Source organism: Scleropages formosus, chromosome 14 (genome assembly GCF_900964775.1).
Source record: "Scleropages formosus chromosome 14, fSclFor1.1, whole genome shotgun sequence".
NCBI lineage: Eukaryota > Metazoa > Chordata > Actinopteri > Osteoglossiformes > Osteoglossidae > Scleropages > Scleropages formosus.
Genome location: NC_041819.1, coordinates 20,099,044 through 20,117,584, shown reverse-complemented (window position 1 = coordinate 20,117,584; position 18,541 = coordinate 20,099,044). Strand labels below are relative to the sequence as shown.

At 45.3% G+C, this 18,541-nt stretch overlaps 1 protein-coding gene across 1 annotated transcript in view; it reads right to left on the bottom strand.

Moving 5' to 3' along the window:
- LOC108928870 (fibroblast growth factor 13-like) overlaps nt 1–16,774 on the bottom strand; it is a 112,024-nt gene extending 95,250 nt beyond the window's left edge. Inside the window, exons 1-2 of the mRNA XM_018743058.2 lie at nt 16,682–16,774; nt 16,099–16,275 (exon numbers count right to left, since the gene is read on the bottom strand). Coding sequence (XP_018598574.2) covers nt 16,099–16,147 — 49 coding nt within the window. The 5' untranslated portion in view covers nt 16,148–16,275; nt 16,682–16,774. The remainder of the gene's footprint in view (nt 1–16,098; nt 16,276–16,681) is intronic.
- Nucleotides 16,775–18,541: the final 1,767 nt, after the last annotated feature.

The window sequence follows — 18,541 nt, the reverse complement described above, 5'->3', positions numbered from 1 at the left end:
TTCTTTTTTTGGGGGGGTGCATAATTAAAGGACGTCTTTGAAGTTCCGCAAGGAGTTGCGCTGCATTCAATTACAGTCCAAGACCAACAAGCCATGGAATCTCGTAGAAGTTTAATCAAGTGTGGGGACACACAACTGGAGAGGCTGCCTGTTCCCTGAGCTGAGTAGAGTTTAGAAACGTGTTAATTCGGCAACTACACAAAGCCATGGATGTGGACCATTAATTCTAACGAAATCAACAAAATGTGATGAAAGTTGTCACCTCTTCACTGTGGCTGCGTTAAATGTTTTCAAAGCAACAGGTTTGAAGCACAGCAAAAACATCTTCATTATTAGAAGGCATTAAAAAAGCAAAGCTGTCTGTGTGTTTACATGTATTTATTTAGCAGATACTTTTCTTCAAAGTGACTTCCAACAAACTCTGTAGTGTTATCAGCCCACACACTTTATTCACCGTGGTGGCTTACACTGCTAGATACACTACTTACACTGGGTCATGCATCCATACATCAGTGGAACACACACACTCTCTCTGTCACTCACACACTAGGGGGGAACCTGAACAGCCTGTCTTTGGAGTGTGGGAGGAAACCAGAGCACCCAAAGACTTATACTGCTAGATACACTACTTACACTGGGTCACTCACCCATACATCAGTGGAACACACTCACTCTGTCACTCACACACTATGGGTGAACCTGAACAGCATGTCCTTGGGAGGAAACCAGAGCACCCAGAGGAAACCCACACAGACATGGGGAGATCATGCAAACTCCACACAGACTGAGTGGGGTTCAAACCCACATCCTCTCGCACCACCCAGGCGCTACTTGCTGTGCCACCTTGACTCCCTGTTTGCACTGAAATCATACATTTTCACATCATGATGTTGCATTTGTTCTTTGGTTTCACTGGAAATGGGGGGATGACCATCTGCCAGAATAAACCAACGGAATTTTTTTTGTATTATATCGAAAAGCAGTACTTGTTGAGAGTTACAGACAGTTTAGGGTTAGCCAAAACAAACTGGTCAAAATGCACTGGATTGCTGCTTTTATTGTCTTTGCTATGAGTGATCAACAGGACAGGAGGTGGTGCAGTGTTTAGAGCTGCCCAGGTCCAAATACCACCTCCTGCTGCAATACCTTTGCACACATACCATCTGAAACCGCTTATCCCATACGGGGTCGCGGGGAGCCAAAGCCTAACCCGGCAACACAGAGCATAAGGCCAGAGAGGGAGGGGACACACCCAGGACGGGACGCCAGTCCGTCGCAAGGCACCCCAAGCGGGACTCGAACCCCCAACACACCGGAGAGTAGGACCCTGTCAAACCCGTTGCACCACCGCACCCTCCTTGTGTAATACCTTCGAGCAAGGAAATTACCCTGAACTGATGTAGACACATTCACAATGAGTGAAGACATAGATTCAGTCGCAGTGGGTGGAATCAAGACCCAGTCATAGTGGGTGAAGAAGAAGAAGATCCAGTCATTGTGAGTGAAAGCCACATCACAGTAAGTGAAGAAGGAGATGGGTTGCAGCGGGTGGAATGGCGACCCAGTCACAGAGGCTTAAGAAGCGAACCCAGGAACGATGGGTGAAGAAGAACCAGTCGTAGCGTAGCGGGTGAAGAAGCAGACCCAGTCGCAGCGTTTGGAAATGGAGAAGCAGCCCTAGTGGGTGAAGGAGACTACGTAAGAATCGGCGAAGGCAGACAGCTGGAGGTCTGACTGACTTTTGCTCGGGCAAATCACTTTTGTCAGGAAGTGATGTGTTAAAGGACTGGGAGTCAACTCCTGCGTGTTTACAGACACTGCTCTGGGAGCAGGGGATTAGCACCCGGCGCCTCCGTGTTTAAAGATGAGCTTCGCGTCGAGGAAACTGAAGAGCAAAGAGCCCTCGGTGAACCTGCTTTCGGCTCCCCGACTCCCCCCGTAGCCGTGAGGCTCATCCACTTCCCAGCCAGCTACAAGGAGACGGCAGACGCGAGGAGACAAAGGGATAGCGGCGGCATGCCTACGCCCCCTCTTTCCGTCCGCGAGGCCTCCGGTTTAATTCCCCGCTACGCGCAAGTCCACGCGGCGCTCCTTAATCCCGAAGAAGCCAGCGAAATGCCGTATTTTCCCTCTTCCCCCTCCCCCGCCCACACTCTTAATAAGTCATAAACCTATCGTGCGTCTCCTGTTCGTTCCCTTTGATTTTAATAACGTCACTTACAGACTGCGAAGGCCACAGCCAAAGCTACATTTCATCAGCGGGAGAAACGACTCTGCGATTCGGGTCACGGCACTGACAGCGGTGGCGCTGCCGGGTCAACGAGACTCAAACATCAGTCAGTCCCTCTTCGAGCACCATTCTGAACTCTATGTTCCAACTTTAATCACAAGGGTATAAAACACGACCGAAACAAGGGAGCTTTGAAAGAAACTGCCGGATCAGAAACGCCCTTTAAGATCTTGTCAGTAATGTAATGTTAGTTATACAGTACCTACGAGAGGCTGCGCCATCCTGCTGTATATGAATAATTCATGCAGCATATGCTATGCAACAGGAGGCATATTGATTAATCTATTGGACTAATAACCAGTGTGCTGCAGGTTCAAAGTGAGAATGCTTCTGAGCCCCCTATGCACTTTCTTTGACTTGTAATAGGAAATAACCACTATGTAAAGTGCCTCAGTCACTCTGGACAAGGGCATGTGCTAAGTACAGTTATATAAATAATAAAGCAATTTTCTCAAACCCCGAGTTAAAACGCTAAATCTCCCTTCAAGCACTTTGCGTTTAGTGGTGATCAATAACAGGAGAATAAATGTGCATTCGACTGTCCGCCTGCGAACCAGCAGGCAGCTACTGTGAATCACTCTAAGGAGCACATTGCTTTTTATTCGCACATTTAAAAGCAAAGTTGTGAGGAGGAAAGAAATGAAAAAAAAAAAAAAAAAAACTGGTTAATGGTTGTCCACACATGGTGCCAATGGTCTATGTTACTCAGTTGGCTGATGCTTTTTCTAGGGTGAGGTGTATGGCCAGATTAGCAATAACATCACGTATAAATGTGTATTTGCAGGAGTTTCAGAAAATTTCATACATGTCTGCAGTCTATGGGTGCTTCCAAAATCACTGCAGTTAAATAGGCCTCCTCATCCTTACGCTACCAGAGACCCTCTTTGTTTTATGCACAAATACAGTTTCCTGGTTAAGTTGATCCTTTTCTCCAGAGCAGCTTATAGGAAAATTTGCTTACAATTACTTACATTTACATACATTCATCAAGCAGCACAGCTTTTACCGTATCCATTCAAGATGAATACTTTGGTCAAGGATACAACAGCAGAGCGTGAGATTCCGACTTGGTTCCTTCAAGTGGAAGGCGGCAGCCCTAACCACGATGCCATCTGCCGCCGCTACAAAGGCAAGCTAAATCAGCTTCGAGTTTGTTTTCACACGCAGCGCTCGTTTCCGCTCACGTCTCTCCTCTGTGGCTATAAACTGGTGTGAAGTGGCTCTCTTTCCCCAGTAGGTGAGAATCAGTCTCCCCGCGTACATCTGCAGCTGCTAATTACAAGCGATGCTCCTTGGTCGCAAGGAGGCAAATAACCTGCCGTCCAGGGAACATGTGAATTTCCGAGACAAAACGCATAAGGCAGCATGAAGAGATTGTCATAGAACTGCTAAATATCCTGCCTCTCCATCTAACTCAAACTGAGTCCGAGAAAGCGGCACGCACAAACACACACACACGCTGTCAGAAGCCGCTTGTCCCGAGTGGGATTGCGGCGAACCGTAGCCTAACCCGGCAACACGGGGCGTAAGGCTGGAGGGGGAGGGGACACACCCGGGACGGGACACACCCAGGATGGGACGCCAGTCCATCGCAAGGCGCCCCAAGCGGGACTCGAACCCCAGACCCACCAGAGAGCAGGACCCAAAATAAACCTACTTTCTATCACTATGACTGTCAGTAACCACCCATCCAAGTTAGGGTCACGGATGTCCAGAGTGTCCCGGAAGCAAGGAGCATGAGGCTAAACAGGCGTACAATGGTCTCCCATGCATTGCAGGGTAGCCACTCACTCTCTCACACACACACACAAACACTGAGCAACCTAGATTCTCCAGTTCATCAGAAGCATGCCTGTTCAGTATGAGAGGAATTTGGAGCACCTGCAGGAAACCAATCTGAACACGGCAAGTACACGCGAACTTCGGACAGTCATATCCGGACTGGAATTTACACCCGAACGGCCAAGCTATGCCACCATGCTGCCCCGAAAACATAAACCGTGGAACGCAAATATGATGAGAAGCGACACGGGTCACTGAAAAAGCACAATGAGCACCAATGGATTTGCACGACCCCAACGACCTTAACAAGAAACAGTCCACGTCGGCACAAACATTCCCGTGTATGGAGTTGTGTTTCTCTATCTGCCAACTCCCCTCCTGTGACAGGCCATTTTTCCCCGTCTGCAAGCCTCTCGCTCGTGGCACGGATGTGTCAGGTTGTGTAAGAGCGGCGCTCTCTCCGCAGAGGGGCACTGGGGCTGGGGGCTGGGGGCTGGAGGCCACGGGCGCGTGTAGGTTTGCTGCAATTGGAGGCCCGCGGCAAGACGTCATGGCGCGCATGTGTCTGCCCAGCCACCCACCCAAGCCCCCGTCTCACGACGTGCAGGGGGTCACCGCCTCGGCGACGCGCCATCCGCAGCCCCGGCGTTCCGCGTTTGTTAAGGAAAAGGCGTCGCAGTTCATACCAGCCCGCTCAATAACAAAACACCCACGAGTCTTGAATTATTTATACCGTCTTCGCCAATAACAAAGGGAGCCGCAAACGGGGGATCCTTTCTATTCATAGCGTTCTCCCCCTCAACGCTGTAAAGCCTGGGAAAACGAAGGAACGGCAGTGCTCGTGTGAGCTGAGAGCTCACGCAGGACTCCCGCAACGGGATAGAGAGGCTCGGTTCCACACGTCCACTGTCTGCGTCTCAGAAAACATCCCTATCGGACTCAGCTCTACAGACAGCTACCCGCGGAACGCGCGCCGGCAACAGCGGCTCTCTTGGACACGCAAACCGTGCTCCGAGAACCGCAGGTCTGCACCTACAGCTCTTCGCCTGTTGGCGAAAAGCACTTCTGTTGACTCGGTTACACATCGCTTTAGAGGAGAGCTTCCGCAACACGAATAAATCTAAAGAGGCTCTTCGTTCCCACAGCTGAGCAGAAGATGTCAGGACCCTTGTCGTGTAAGGAACTCATTTGTTTTGTGAAGTGTCTGCACTGGAGCAAGCACACCGTGGTTTTGTACCATAAAATGGTTTTGTAAATAATCACTTGACCAAGGAACTCTGGAAAGGCACTCATTAGAATTTCAAATTATAGATAATGTTTTTGCTCGAATTTGATTATGTTATTATGTTATTGCTTGCATATAAAATAAGCTGTTAAGAAGGACAAAATGTCATTAACCATGTATCGAATTTAGGAAAGGTCAGGTACGTGCTTGAAAATAAATGCAACGTGGGGCTTGCGTCTGCTTTAGGCACGGGTGAGGCCGGATCGGGTCAGGTCGGGCGTCAATTCACGAGACCAGATCAAAACTCGTTCCCCTTCACCAGATTCATGCATCTCTCCTTTCGTTTGACCCTGCTCCTCGTTCGCTTCCATTCTTTCTCTCCACTCCATCTTTAACTCTTTTTCAAAAGCAATCGAATGGCACCAAGCACTTTCTGGACCTTGGTGTGACTCCTCATTTTTCTAGGATGCTGAAAGGCTTTTGCTTGAAACTCAACGGTCTTCCTCTTTCTCTCTTCTGTCTGAGAGAACAATTGGAGCCAATAAGAGCGGCGGGACAAAGAGCTAAAAACATAGACTCCTCTGGGGCAAACAGCACATCCTGAGAGCCAACGGCAATCCTGAGGATGCTACTCCTGCTAATGGCATCTCTCTCACTACGCTCCGATAGCCAAAACCTGGGGGACAAACACAGGGCAACAGGTCAAGCACAAGGAGGAGTCATTGATGGGCTGCAGCCAGACACCACATATCAGTAAAAGGGGAACTGGGGAATCAACCATCTAAGACCAAGAACAACACCAAAACGTGTCCTGAAAATAATTTATGAATCCTTACACTCATCTGTTTTGGAGGGTGTAAAAACTCGTTTTATATAGGTCAAAAATATTATATTTTCAGCACATCCAATAGAGGACACATTTGATGTGGTCAAGGCGTAACTGCAATCTTCAACGGGCGCAGTAAGAAACGCTGATTCCATGAACATGCATGATACTTTTGCCTTCATCTCCACCCGATCTGTCTGGTCCATCTTTTAGAAATGCACCAGACAGTGATACTTACATGCTAAGGTCACCACAGAGTAACACTGACAATAAACCTGTTCTCAGAGCTCGCCACACCGAAACACTGTAGGAAATTTTTGGAAATGTTTAAGGTTCAACGATAATACTGTGGTCATAGAAATTGACACAATGGCACAAAAATGCACCACGGACAAAACGGCCAGAGCATGCACAAATTCCCATGTTTCCTGTCTTTTGCCCAGTACAGAATTTCAGCTCTGACCCATTTCCAGTGTAGCTTTATCAAACGCAGCTCCACAAGCATGTGTTGGATAAAAATGGTCCGATGGTGGAAGGGGGGCAGCACTTCGATCCCGGGGACGAGTTTGCGCAAGGGGGAATATGCAGCACCTCATACCTGAAGGAGGCCCCCTGGGGGTCCATCTGAACCCCAGGGCTCATGAGGCAGGCAGCCAGCTCAGACAACAAGACACAGCGTGGTCACCACTGAGTGCGGTACTCTGACCCCTTTCAATTCCGCATCCCGTAATGACATCAAGCCCCCCACAATAGAGCTCCCAGCGGGTTGCCGGCACATTATGTCATTTGAGCGAATGGAGGGAACATCACGACACTTAACTGGGTGGTTCTGAGGAAGGCTTGTAAGTACATAAACTGCTAATTGCACCCATTAGTTTTATGAATTCCCCATAATGTTCAGGGCTTGAAAGACACCCTTGACCCTAAAGGACCCTTAATACCAAAATTAAGGTGCATAACTGCTTTATTGCTTCCCAAAGCAGACCTGCAAACTGAACATAGCTCCTCCTAAATTCAAAAATACATCAGATCTCTAACTACATTTAGTTGAAGCCTTTCTCCAAAGCAACTTACACTATTAAGGTTATAATTATTTAGCCATTTATACAGCTGGGTAATTTTACTGCAGCAATTTAGGGTAAGTACCTTGCACAAGGGTACTACAGTGAGATGTGGGAATCAAACCTGTAACCTTTGGCTCTAGAAGCAGTAGCTCAAACTGTTATGCTATCAGCTGTCTTAATGAACCCTCATATACACACATACACACAATGTCTATAACCACTTGTCTCGAGCAAAGTGGCAGTAAAACGGAGCCTAAACCAGCAAACACAAGGGGCAGAGCTGATGGAACACACCCCGGGCGGGACGCCAGTCCATCACAGGGCACCCGAAGCAGGACTCGAACCCCAGACTCACCACGGAGCAGGACCTGGCCAAGCCCGCACCCCCCCGAATACCGATACTCTCAAAGCAATAATGTTAATGTCTTTCACTGAAGATGTCACCTGATTACTAGACCTTTTGTCTATAGAATGTGAGCAGAATATCAGCATTAAAAAGTGCCCGAGAGCAATTGTATTACACATTGTGAAATTGAGGCTAAAGCAATGATACTGGACTTGTCAGAGTGGACAGTTTAAGAGCAGTTACTGCAAGCCATGAGTGGCCTGACAAAACACCCTATCAATGGAAGCGCATTCGGTATACACACACACACACACACACACACATTTTCAGAACTGCTTGTCCCATACGGGGTCACAGGGGAACCGGAGCCTACCCGGCAACACAGGGCGTAAGGCCAGAGGGGGAGGGGACACACCCAGGACGGGACGCCAGTCCGTCGCAAGGCACCCCAAGCGGGACTCGAACCCCAGACCCACCGGAAAGCAGGACTGTGGTCCAACCCACTGCGCCACTGCACCCCCCGGCGCATTCGGTATAAAGATTAAAATAATGATTAAAAGCGGCAGCTAATAAACTCAAGTGACAAACTCTCTCTTTGATCCACTGGTTTGGAACTAAATTTCCACTCCTGCTCTACAGAAAGCCAATGGCACAGGTGATGTTATTTCTGAGCACGGAATTTCTCATTTGGATGAACAAGTTTTTTCGAACTGCAAGTTTACAAAGACACTAGGTCTTCCTTAATGTTTTTTTCCGTTGGACAATTCATCTTGACTGACTTGAATGTATATCCAGCAATGTCTCCTTTCCCAGAGGATTGATTCTGACATAGCAAAATCAATTCTGCGGGATTGAGTTAATGCCAACCATCAAAAATGGTTTCTATTTCAAGCCAACTGTTAATTTAAAACAGGGAAGTGTGCTGCAGTCTAGCAAAGTGTCCCGATTTAACCTTCCATCGAGTTTAACGGAAGCGATCCCTGACGACACAAAACATTCCGGTGTATACTGCAGTGACCTCTCTTTGCTTCAGCTTCCGGCCTCCCAAAAATGTGAGGTTTAGGGTGATTAAAGAAATTAATTACATTTACATTTATTTATTTAGCAGATGCTTTTCTCCAAAGCGACGTACATCTCATAGAAAATACAATGTGTTCATTACATTAGCAGAAAGAGAGACATAGATACAGATGTGTGATTAAGTACAGTTTGTTTCTTTCGACCATATGCACCAATGTTCATCATATGAGTAGCTGCATAAAGGCTTATCCGGGCATGATCTCAAAGTTATGCTGCATCATTTACACTTTGCATGAGCTTAAGAGATCGAGGGCGAAGTGAGTCTGGAAGATGTGAGTTTTAAGACCCTTTTTAAATGTGGACAGGGATTCAGCAGTTCTGAGTGAGAGGGGGAGGTTGTTCCACCACAACGGAGCCAGAACCGAGAACCTCCGTGCTTTACCTTTTGTGCGTGGGACCACCAAGCGGGCAGATCTGGAAGAGCGTAGAGGTTGATTACGTCTTGTAGTTATCTGGGAACAGTCCTATTGATGCATTTGTAGGCTTTAACCAGGGTCTATAACCAGGCTTATAACCAGGGTCTTATATTTGACCACATTAGTCATATTATGTTATGAGCTCTGTTACATCTGATGAGTAATAACCCCTGCGACAACAGGAGGCGTAACACTCTCCCAAGCCCAAATCCACACACCCGTTCATAATCTCATACTCAACAATCAACAGCTATAAAAGGAACAAAGAACATACCCAAGGTTGCGGATTCTTGATCAGCACTCTAATGCCTTATTTACTCATCGCTTTTCCCAGTCCTGTCCCGTCGGTGTTTGTGTTTGAGTCCCGAGTTCTGTCCGGTCTAGGCATTCTGCAAGCCTGTCCGCTTCCCGCTTTCCAGTCCTGTATCTTGTGATGCCTCTATGTTCTAATCACATATTCCTTTTTCATTTAGTAACTTGCACAAGCATAATTTCCATCTCTTTGTTCTACGTTTATTATATCACATCTGCACTGTGTTTGCACTATGCAAAGGGTAAAATACAGCGCAGATGTGATATAACAGACTTAGGACATGGGGTCCTGATACTTTACGTGTGTGTTGGGACGTTACGGCAAAACGTGTCTTTGTCGGACTCACATCCGGATGTGACAGCTCCGCACGCTGTGCTTCCGAAGGCATCCCGGTTACCATAGAGGCATTAATGCCAACCGTTTTGCTTCAAGGAAAGAAGCACAAATGCTGGTGAAAACCTAGAAATGAAATCTACACGAACGTTGTCACCGAATGAGAAAGCCGCAGGACGGACAGGAAGCGACGCTCACTCACTATCCATAACTACTTATCCTAAGGCTGGGTCGTGACTGTCTGGAGAACATCCCGGAAACACAGAGCAATAGGCTAGGCGCAGTACCAGATGGGATGCCAATCCTTTGCAGGGTAAGAGAAAATAACAGTACAGAGCCACAGAAGCAGAATTGGGGTGTTTAAGAAACAGGCCAGTGCTGCTCAACACAAAGAGCTTCTCCCTGCATCTTCTACCCCTTATACACTGAGCTCTTTTGCCTTTGGTCTTCACTTCAACCCTTTCTATGTTATCCACAAATTTTTTGATTATTTATGCAATACATTGCAAGCCAAGTGCATGCACGCATATGTACATTCAAATATTAACATGTGGCATAATGAATTGGTTTCAAATAATTAGCACATACATACATGCAAACATATTTATGTCTGGTTCCTTAACATGGCTGTGACTCATTATAGAAGTAATCTTTCCTCCCGATTCGCCTCTCAGTGAAGAAACTCAGCCGCACCCGTGATGCTCATTGCTCCAGACTGCGTGAATTTAGCTTCTGGGACCTTGACGAGATACTTGCTATATTTAGAACATTCCCTCACAATGCGTTTTTTTTTTTCTCCCCCAAATCTTCTCACTGTACAGACAGCAGTGCTCACCAGCGCAAGGATCTGCTCTCTCTGTCTTGAAAAGCCGTCCTTGGATGCAAGGACCCCATTACCTGCTACCTTGATGGCTGTTAATTGCTGTCTAGAGATGCCCACCTCCTGCTTTTGCTAATGTCTGTAGACCTCAGCTTGCTCTTGGTTTCTGGGTGGGTTCCACAGAGTAAGAACCCAAATATTTATGAACATATACATTTCATTATGTATAATCAATTTTTATTATATCCATCCATCCATCCATCCAATTTCAATAACTGCTAGATCAGGTCATTATTATATGTACAATATAAAATCTGGATTACAGAAGTGTAGCGATTCAGACCCAAAGGACGCACTTCTCCAGCCCAGTTAGAAGACCCAGGCCAGAATATGCAAACATATTCACCTAGCAATTAAAAGTTATTACACTGCGGATTATAAAATCGCCTTTGTTTATTAACATTGCTCCAGCCATATCTGTTCTCTTTTACCCCTGCTTTAATCCTTGTTATAATTTTACAAACTTTAATTAGTTAGTGTCCAGACCAAGAATTAATACTCCTTATGCTTTAAAATAGAACATCCACAGGGGCCAAGCAAAAGGCTTGCTAATTTCAAACCCAACCCTCTTGCACATTGCAAAAACTTGCATAATCATAGATGCACAAGCATTTGAACTAACAGTTCACTGGAAAAATAGTTCTGCATCCATACACCAGTGTTTGCTTTCTGATCTGCATATCTAATGTCACAATTGTACTGAAGTAGCTGCTGTATTTGTTGTTACATGAGGCTCGTTCTTGAATCCACATAGGTAGGTGTATAGCTGAGGTGTAAGATAAGAGTTCAATTTCCGCAGAGAAAGTTACAAAGAACTTTAACATTTATCCCAACGTTAAATACTTAGTTACTGGGAAAACCTTTATATATCCATTTTGGTAACAGGCATTTAAAACCAGTAGCCAACAACAGCTCAACTAAAAATACAAAGAAAAACACACAGCTTATGAAAACTGATTTAATGCAATCAGAGGGGCTCCTCTCACCTCTTTTAGGTAATAATGAAAAGAACACGTCCATCCATCCATCCATCCATCCCTCCATCCATCCATCAATGACCACCTGTCCAACATAGGGCCATCATGGTCCAAGTCTATCACAGAAGCACAGAGAGTGAGGCAGGGTACAACCTGGATGCGATTCCAGCCTGCTGCAGGAAACTCTTGTTGTCCTGTTGGCTGAAATAACTGCTATGAAGAGTAACATATCACTTTTATAATATTAGCTGACTCTAAACCATCAATTCCTACACAAAATGCCGAATGGAACAAATTTACTTAACACTGTCACTTTAGTATCCCTCTTCATGCTGAAGCTGTGCCCATTTCACATATTTCAGGTGAAATGTAAAAATCTGTTCCCCCAACTTAACACTAGTTAGTAAACATTATATGATGCCTCGTCATTGTTGATCATTAATTATTTTTCACAGCTTCAGTATATTAAGAGCTGAAGAAAATGATCACTTTCAGCTTTATGCCATGTATAAAATAAGTTAATCATATCAATTATGGCTGTTTCCGGATTTCCGTTACATGGGGGTTTTGAATAGAGTTAAAGCACACATAAGAGTAAGGTGTATCTTCATTAGCGTGTTCTGCAAGAGTTTTTATTTTACTGAACCTTAAATATTCTTTACTGATTCTCTTTGCCTCCTTTTTAAAGAGGGTTCCAGAAAAGGCACGCAAAACCCATTCTCGGAAACTGTCAAATAATTGAAAAGACATTTAGCACTTTAAAAGGAGATATTAAATAAGGGCACTTACAATGAAAGACCTGAAGTACCTCAGAAGTATTGTAGAAGTACTTGATGGCCTAATTACTTGGTCTCTCTAACCAGTCACTTATCTCTGACTCAACTTCTTTTGTTGGAGAAAGACAGAAACAGCATTATGAGTTAAAATGTCCTATTCACATCATCTACACAGCAGAGTAATTCAAGTTCAATGCGTTATTACCGTGGCATCTCCAAGAAATGCAAATACCTCCTAAGTGCCTTGCTTACTGAGCGCATGCATCTCCTCAAATAATTTCTAGGGTAGAGGTGACGGATGGTGATCTCAGAAGATCAGTTTGACCCTATTCTGTAAATGATAAAGTGTGTGGCTTGCAATTCTGTCAACGATACCTCAGCAGAAGCCTTATCCAAAACCACTCATTTCAAACCTACTCACCACCTTTCAGCACACAATACTAAACTTGAGCCACTTTGTGCAAGCTTGAAAAAATGAAAGGCCTAATAATTTCATTTTGTTCCAAAGCACAGGTTTGTACATAAAAAAAGGTTTCTGTTTCCCTTCATCCCCAGACTACCAAAACATTTTTTGAGTTATTATGCTCTACGATAGCTTTATTATATGTCTGGCAAGAGAGATGATCAAATTATTTTGATGTAAGCTTTACAACTCTAAAAAAACAGAGTAAAATTAAACTATTTTAAAATAGCAAAATTACTTAAAGATATTGAATACTTCTGATGTGCAAAGGGACCTGTCACCCATCAGCATTCAGTAATGCCAGAAGTCTCAGATAGGGTATATTACTTAAATTTACTTTATCGACATTAAGACAGTAATAAGAGTTGGCACAAGCAGAATACTGTATCTCACTGCATCAACAACATTAGAATAACTGCCACAGTGCTAGAAACCTGAGTGAAGGGGGCTACGTCTGTGATTAATAAAACAATTCCAAATCCTGCTCCCGATTTCTGCTGATTTCTCGATATGGAGTTCAGCTTTTGGCATAAGATATTTCAAAGTATGTATCAAGCCACAAACTGAATACACTGATCTTAACAGTGTGCAGGCTAAGTAATGTTGTATAAACAAAGACTAAAATACTGTGTAGAAACTCTGTGAGGACATCCTGAGCATCCAACCAATATGTCCCAAGCAGAAGGCAGCAATCCTAGTCAAAATGGGACAGCTGGTAGTGCTTAGAACTGCTGCCTTTGGACCCAAAGGTTGCAGGTTTGACTCTTACCTCTGACTGTAGTACCCTTGAGTACTGTACCCTAAATTGCTACAGTAAAAATTTACCAGCTGTACACACAGGCACAAAATTGTAGGTAGATTAACACTGTAAGTCACTTTGGGAAAAGTGCCAGCTAAATGAATAAATGGAAATGCTCTTCAGATTGGACACTAGCTCTTACAGTACAGAGCAGCCATACAGTCCCAGGATGTTTTTACATTTGCATTAATACTGACTGCCATTGCAAAGGCTACATACTGCAAAATTACCTGTAGAATTTACCTGGTACCATTAGCAAATATGGGTTTGTATCCCATTACTGCCAGCACTGAAGCGACCCAGTTAGGACTGGATCTTGACTCACTGATTACTCTCAATTGAGGCTGAAAGACTTTTTGTTAGTAAAATCAAGTCCACACTACATACTTCTCTAAACATTCACCTGGAGCATTTGGGGGCATTCAAGAACTTTAGGTAAAAGTACAATGAATTATTGTCCGTGCCTTTCCAGGCCCTTAGAAGTGCTGTCAATCCATTGTCTGAACACAAAAAAGGGCTACTAACATTGTATACTGGGAAAACCGGCATAAGCCACACACATGCTGTCCGAAACCCCTCTTCCTGAGAGGGGCTACGGCAAACCAGAGCCTAACCGGGCAACACGGGGTGCGAGAGGACACACTCAGGACAGGGCAGGGCACCAGTCCATCACAAGGCGCCCCAAGCAGGACTTAACCCCCAGACCCACCAGAGAGCAGTACCCGGCCAAACCCGCTACGCCACCTCACCCCCCACCGGCATAACTCATTTACTTTATTCTCTAGTACTCTGCACCAGTTGCTCAGTTCAGTAAGAGTGGATTTGTCAAAATAAGTTTAAAAAGATTAAAAAAAAGTGTTGAAAAACTGGACACGGTCAAATTCCACATAAAAAAAAAAATACAAATACAGAATGAACTCTTGCTACAACTCTTAAAAGCAATCTAAAAGGACTAAACTGCATATTACTGATTAATTTAATTTTAATCTGCACAGAAAAAAGACAGATTTCCTTGAAGTCAGCCAATTATGAAAAGCTGTTCAAGAAGTGAGAAAAAAAAAAAAAAAAAACATTTGCAGTTTTCTACAGTCATGTAGTGATGATTAGGGAACAACACCCTGACACTGCGTAGTAGTAGGAGAGACACATTGAAACTGTCACTCATTGTGTATTCTTGCTGTTGTCTTGGAAACTGAACTGTGTTTCTGATGATGATGGCATATTCACATATGAATGATCTAATGATGCACTCATGATTTAGTACTTGATTTATGCTGGAAGGGTGAAAACGCGCATTTCTGTAAGGTGTGTCCCCGACTTAAAGCTGTTAGTTTGAAACCCACTGACGGCTGGTGTTCTGCTGGAAACACTGCTGCAGTGTGACTCTGCTGCGTGCCCGACGGGACAACTCCACAGAACTGGTTACAATGACACCAAACATTTCATTGAAGTGTGTTCCCAGCTCACGTTTGTCTCCATGGCAATCAATGCTTACATTGATTCACGGAGGCGCGGGAAATAATTCCAGAAAACTGTACGGCATAAATAACTGCATGATGATCATGCAAACTGCATCCCATCATCATAAATGATAATAACCGAATATGTCCACTAAACAAGGCTACGCGTAACCTTATTAAATGTACTGTGGCGAGAATACACCACACACACACATTTTCAGAACCGCTTGTCCCGTACGGGGTCACGGGGAACCGGAGCCTACCCGGCAACACAGGGCGTAAGGCCGGAGGGGGAAGGGGACGCACCCAGGACGGGACGCCAGTCCGCCGCAAGGCACCCCAAGCGGGACTCGAACCCCAGACCCACCGGAGAGCAGGACTGTGGTTCAACCCACTGCGCCACTGCGCCACCGCACCCCCCTCGAGAATACACCATATATATATAAATCAATCAATGCAAATTTAACTGTATGTATATATAAATATATATAATACATCCCCAGACATTCGCATGGACGTACACGTACAGTAGGAACCACCCACACACCAGCGCGCGCGCGCGCGCGCACACGCTCACAACCGCAACAGGATGCAAGTGACATCAGTGTTTTTTTTTTTTTTTTTTTTTTTTGTGTGACGTTAAAGCGACAGCGCTCCCATTCCAGGCGCGCGCGAGCGGCGCTTCAGCGCACGTCCCACAACGCGCTGGACGCCGCTCCGCTCCTTCCTTGCCCTTGTTCTCGGCTCCCTTTTTCTTTCCGTCTGCATCAGTGTATTTTCGCGAAACCCGGCGACGACGAGCGTCGTGAAGGACAAAGTGGTCCAACAAAGGGTGTCCAAATGATGCTCCAGAACAACACTGACAGGGAGCTCATCCTCGAGCTCAACCCCCCCCCCCCCCCCCTCGCCCCAACCTCACAACTGCCCACCGCACGTCTCACACTGAAATCTCAGCATCCAGCATCGCACGGGCAACAGTGTGGAGGTGAATAAAGAGGCTGTGCAGACGAGACGGACTCGCGGTCGCTTCAGTGGGTTCGAGAGATGCGCGCGCGGCTCGTCTCTTACCCTTACAATCATCCTTTTCTTCGCTGGGCTTCGCCACTTTTCCGCTCATAGATCCCAGTTTGGACGCGTTAAATTCCCGATTAACAGTGGAAATGAAATCCCCTCTTCTGCACACGGCTTCTTTGGAAAAACCTTTCGGATTCTCCCCGAAGAGTCCCGGGTTGTGAGATGGGCTTTCTGTAAGGGGGGGGGAGGGGGGGGGGCGAAATTATAAGTACACAGGCAAATTAGCGGCATTAAATCACGTTTGAACAAAGGAAACACTCGTGGCGGTGGATCATGTGCTGCAAAGCCTGCGTTTCAGTCATTATAACCCCGTTATACGTTTGCAAGGAGCGCCAATGTGTGTTGCAACATTCATATTAATGCACATAAATAATGTTCATGCAGGCGGTCTGGATGCTGTCGGTGTTCTGTAAAACTGGCATTATTGATCCGTTCGGTTCCCTTCTGGACTTGAGCAGTAAACTCTTCTTACACACACACACACACACACACACACACACACAAACACACACACACACACACGCACAAAAGGAGAGAGGGCAGCGGTGTTTCTTTGTGGTCACACTGCACATCTTACCTCGTCCCTGCCACGTTTTCCGCTACATCAATGCACATCGATGGAAAAACGCATCCACCAAAAATCACGCCTCGTTCCATACAAAAGACGAGGCTTTCCGTCGTAAAAAAAAAAAAAAAAAAATCTGAAAGAAAAAAGCAAAGTAGAAACAAAAAAAAAAAGAAAAGAAAAGAAAAACACGCTCCTCGTGTCTCGACGTCAGACTAGACAGAAAAATGCGGATTAAAATAATATTTCCCAAGCGTGGGGGAACATCCTTCTAGAACTAGAGGGGTCTGTCAAGTACTAGGGGCTGTGGAGAAATGAGAGCAGACGAGCCGTGACCACGCAGGATACCCACGGATGTGTGTGTGATCCACTTATGAGACGCGCAGAGGAGCGGGCGTCTGGGAACGATAATGTAATTATGACATAAACAAACAAACAAATAAATAAATACATACAACACCAGCAGTTCACCAGCCTGACCGAAGGTTTTACAAGCAAAGCTACGTAAAGCGACAAAATCGCGGTTTTCCTTGTTATGAGAGCGACTTTTTTAAAGTTTCTCCTGGAAAAACGGGCCTTTTTGTCTTCTGTAAATGTCTTCTGTTGGATGAACTGGCAAGTCCTGAGCAAGTGTAACGATATTTTATTTATTTTTTTTTTTTTTTTGCAATTTAGCCAAAATGCTAATTATTCCCTAATTTCTAAGCAATCATCCAGGGATCATTCAGTAATCAATTCAGTAATCATTCAGTATTGTGTGTTCACGGAATGCAAATCTTAACGGATTCAGTTACTCGGAGTTATACACCTATAGGGGATGGATTTATTGTATCAGTTTGACTTAGGTGGGGATATTTTTTATTTTGCTAGAGAAAATCAAATGAAACAACATTCAGAACACATTGTTTTGTGCTCCTTTTCTGCAACACAAATCATGCATTACAAACAATATTTAATTAATATATGAACTATTTAAACCTGAAAATTTCTATGATCCAGGCCACCAAGAGTGCAACACATGATCGACTTCAGGTATGACACACAGGGATGGAATATACTGACAAAATTACATGCCACTTCTGGTTTCTCAGGACACATTCTGTGGACTCCTCCGTGTAGACACACGGGGCCTGGATTTTTGACAGAACTTCCTCTAGTTGTCAAGTTTCTCCAGTTCTTGCTAGAAATAAAATGTGAGGTATAGCCTTACAAATCCGTGTCCGATTTCACAGCAATGACACAGTCACAGTCCGTTTGCGGGTACTGTATTCTTCCAGAAGCGTGTAAAAATCACAGTTGTCTTTAATTTCACCGCAGCTTCGCAGGACTCCCTCCAGACTGAAGGAAGTGCGATGGGGATTAGAAACCGGGATGTCTCCGAAAAGCACCAGGCTGTTGTGCTCTAGCAACCCGTTCTTTCTGGAAATTTCTTTTTTTAATTCCCATACTGGGAGCACACAGCTGTTTTGAAGCACTGCGACAGCAGTTAACACCATAAATGAACACCATTAATTGATTGGCCACCAGTTAAATCCATATTTCAGATTATCTCTCCACTGTGCATGATGCAAGTGTACTATGTGTGTGCGCGCGCGGGCGCGCGCCTGTGTCCGTGTGTGTTTGTGTACGTATGTGCTCCAGAGACTGGATCATTCAGAAGTTATCTAAGCAAATGACACCATAAATTGACCCGCGGAGCTCTGATCGCCGCCGAACTTCAAGCAGGTGTCTGTTTCCTAGACCTCCCCCAGTTCTGGGTTTTGAATAATACGCTGCCTGCCGCAGATCATCTTCCCGGGAAAACTGAGAGCTCGGTGACATCGTGGAAGTTTCACTCAGTCAGTGCGGTGGGGAAGCCCTGCCTCGTGCCGC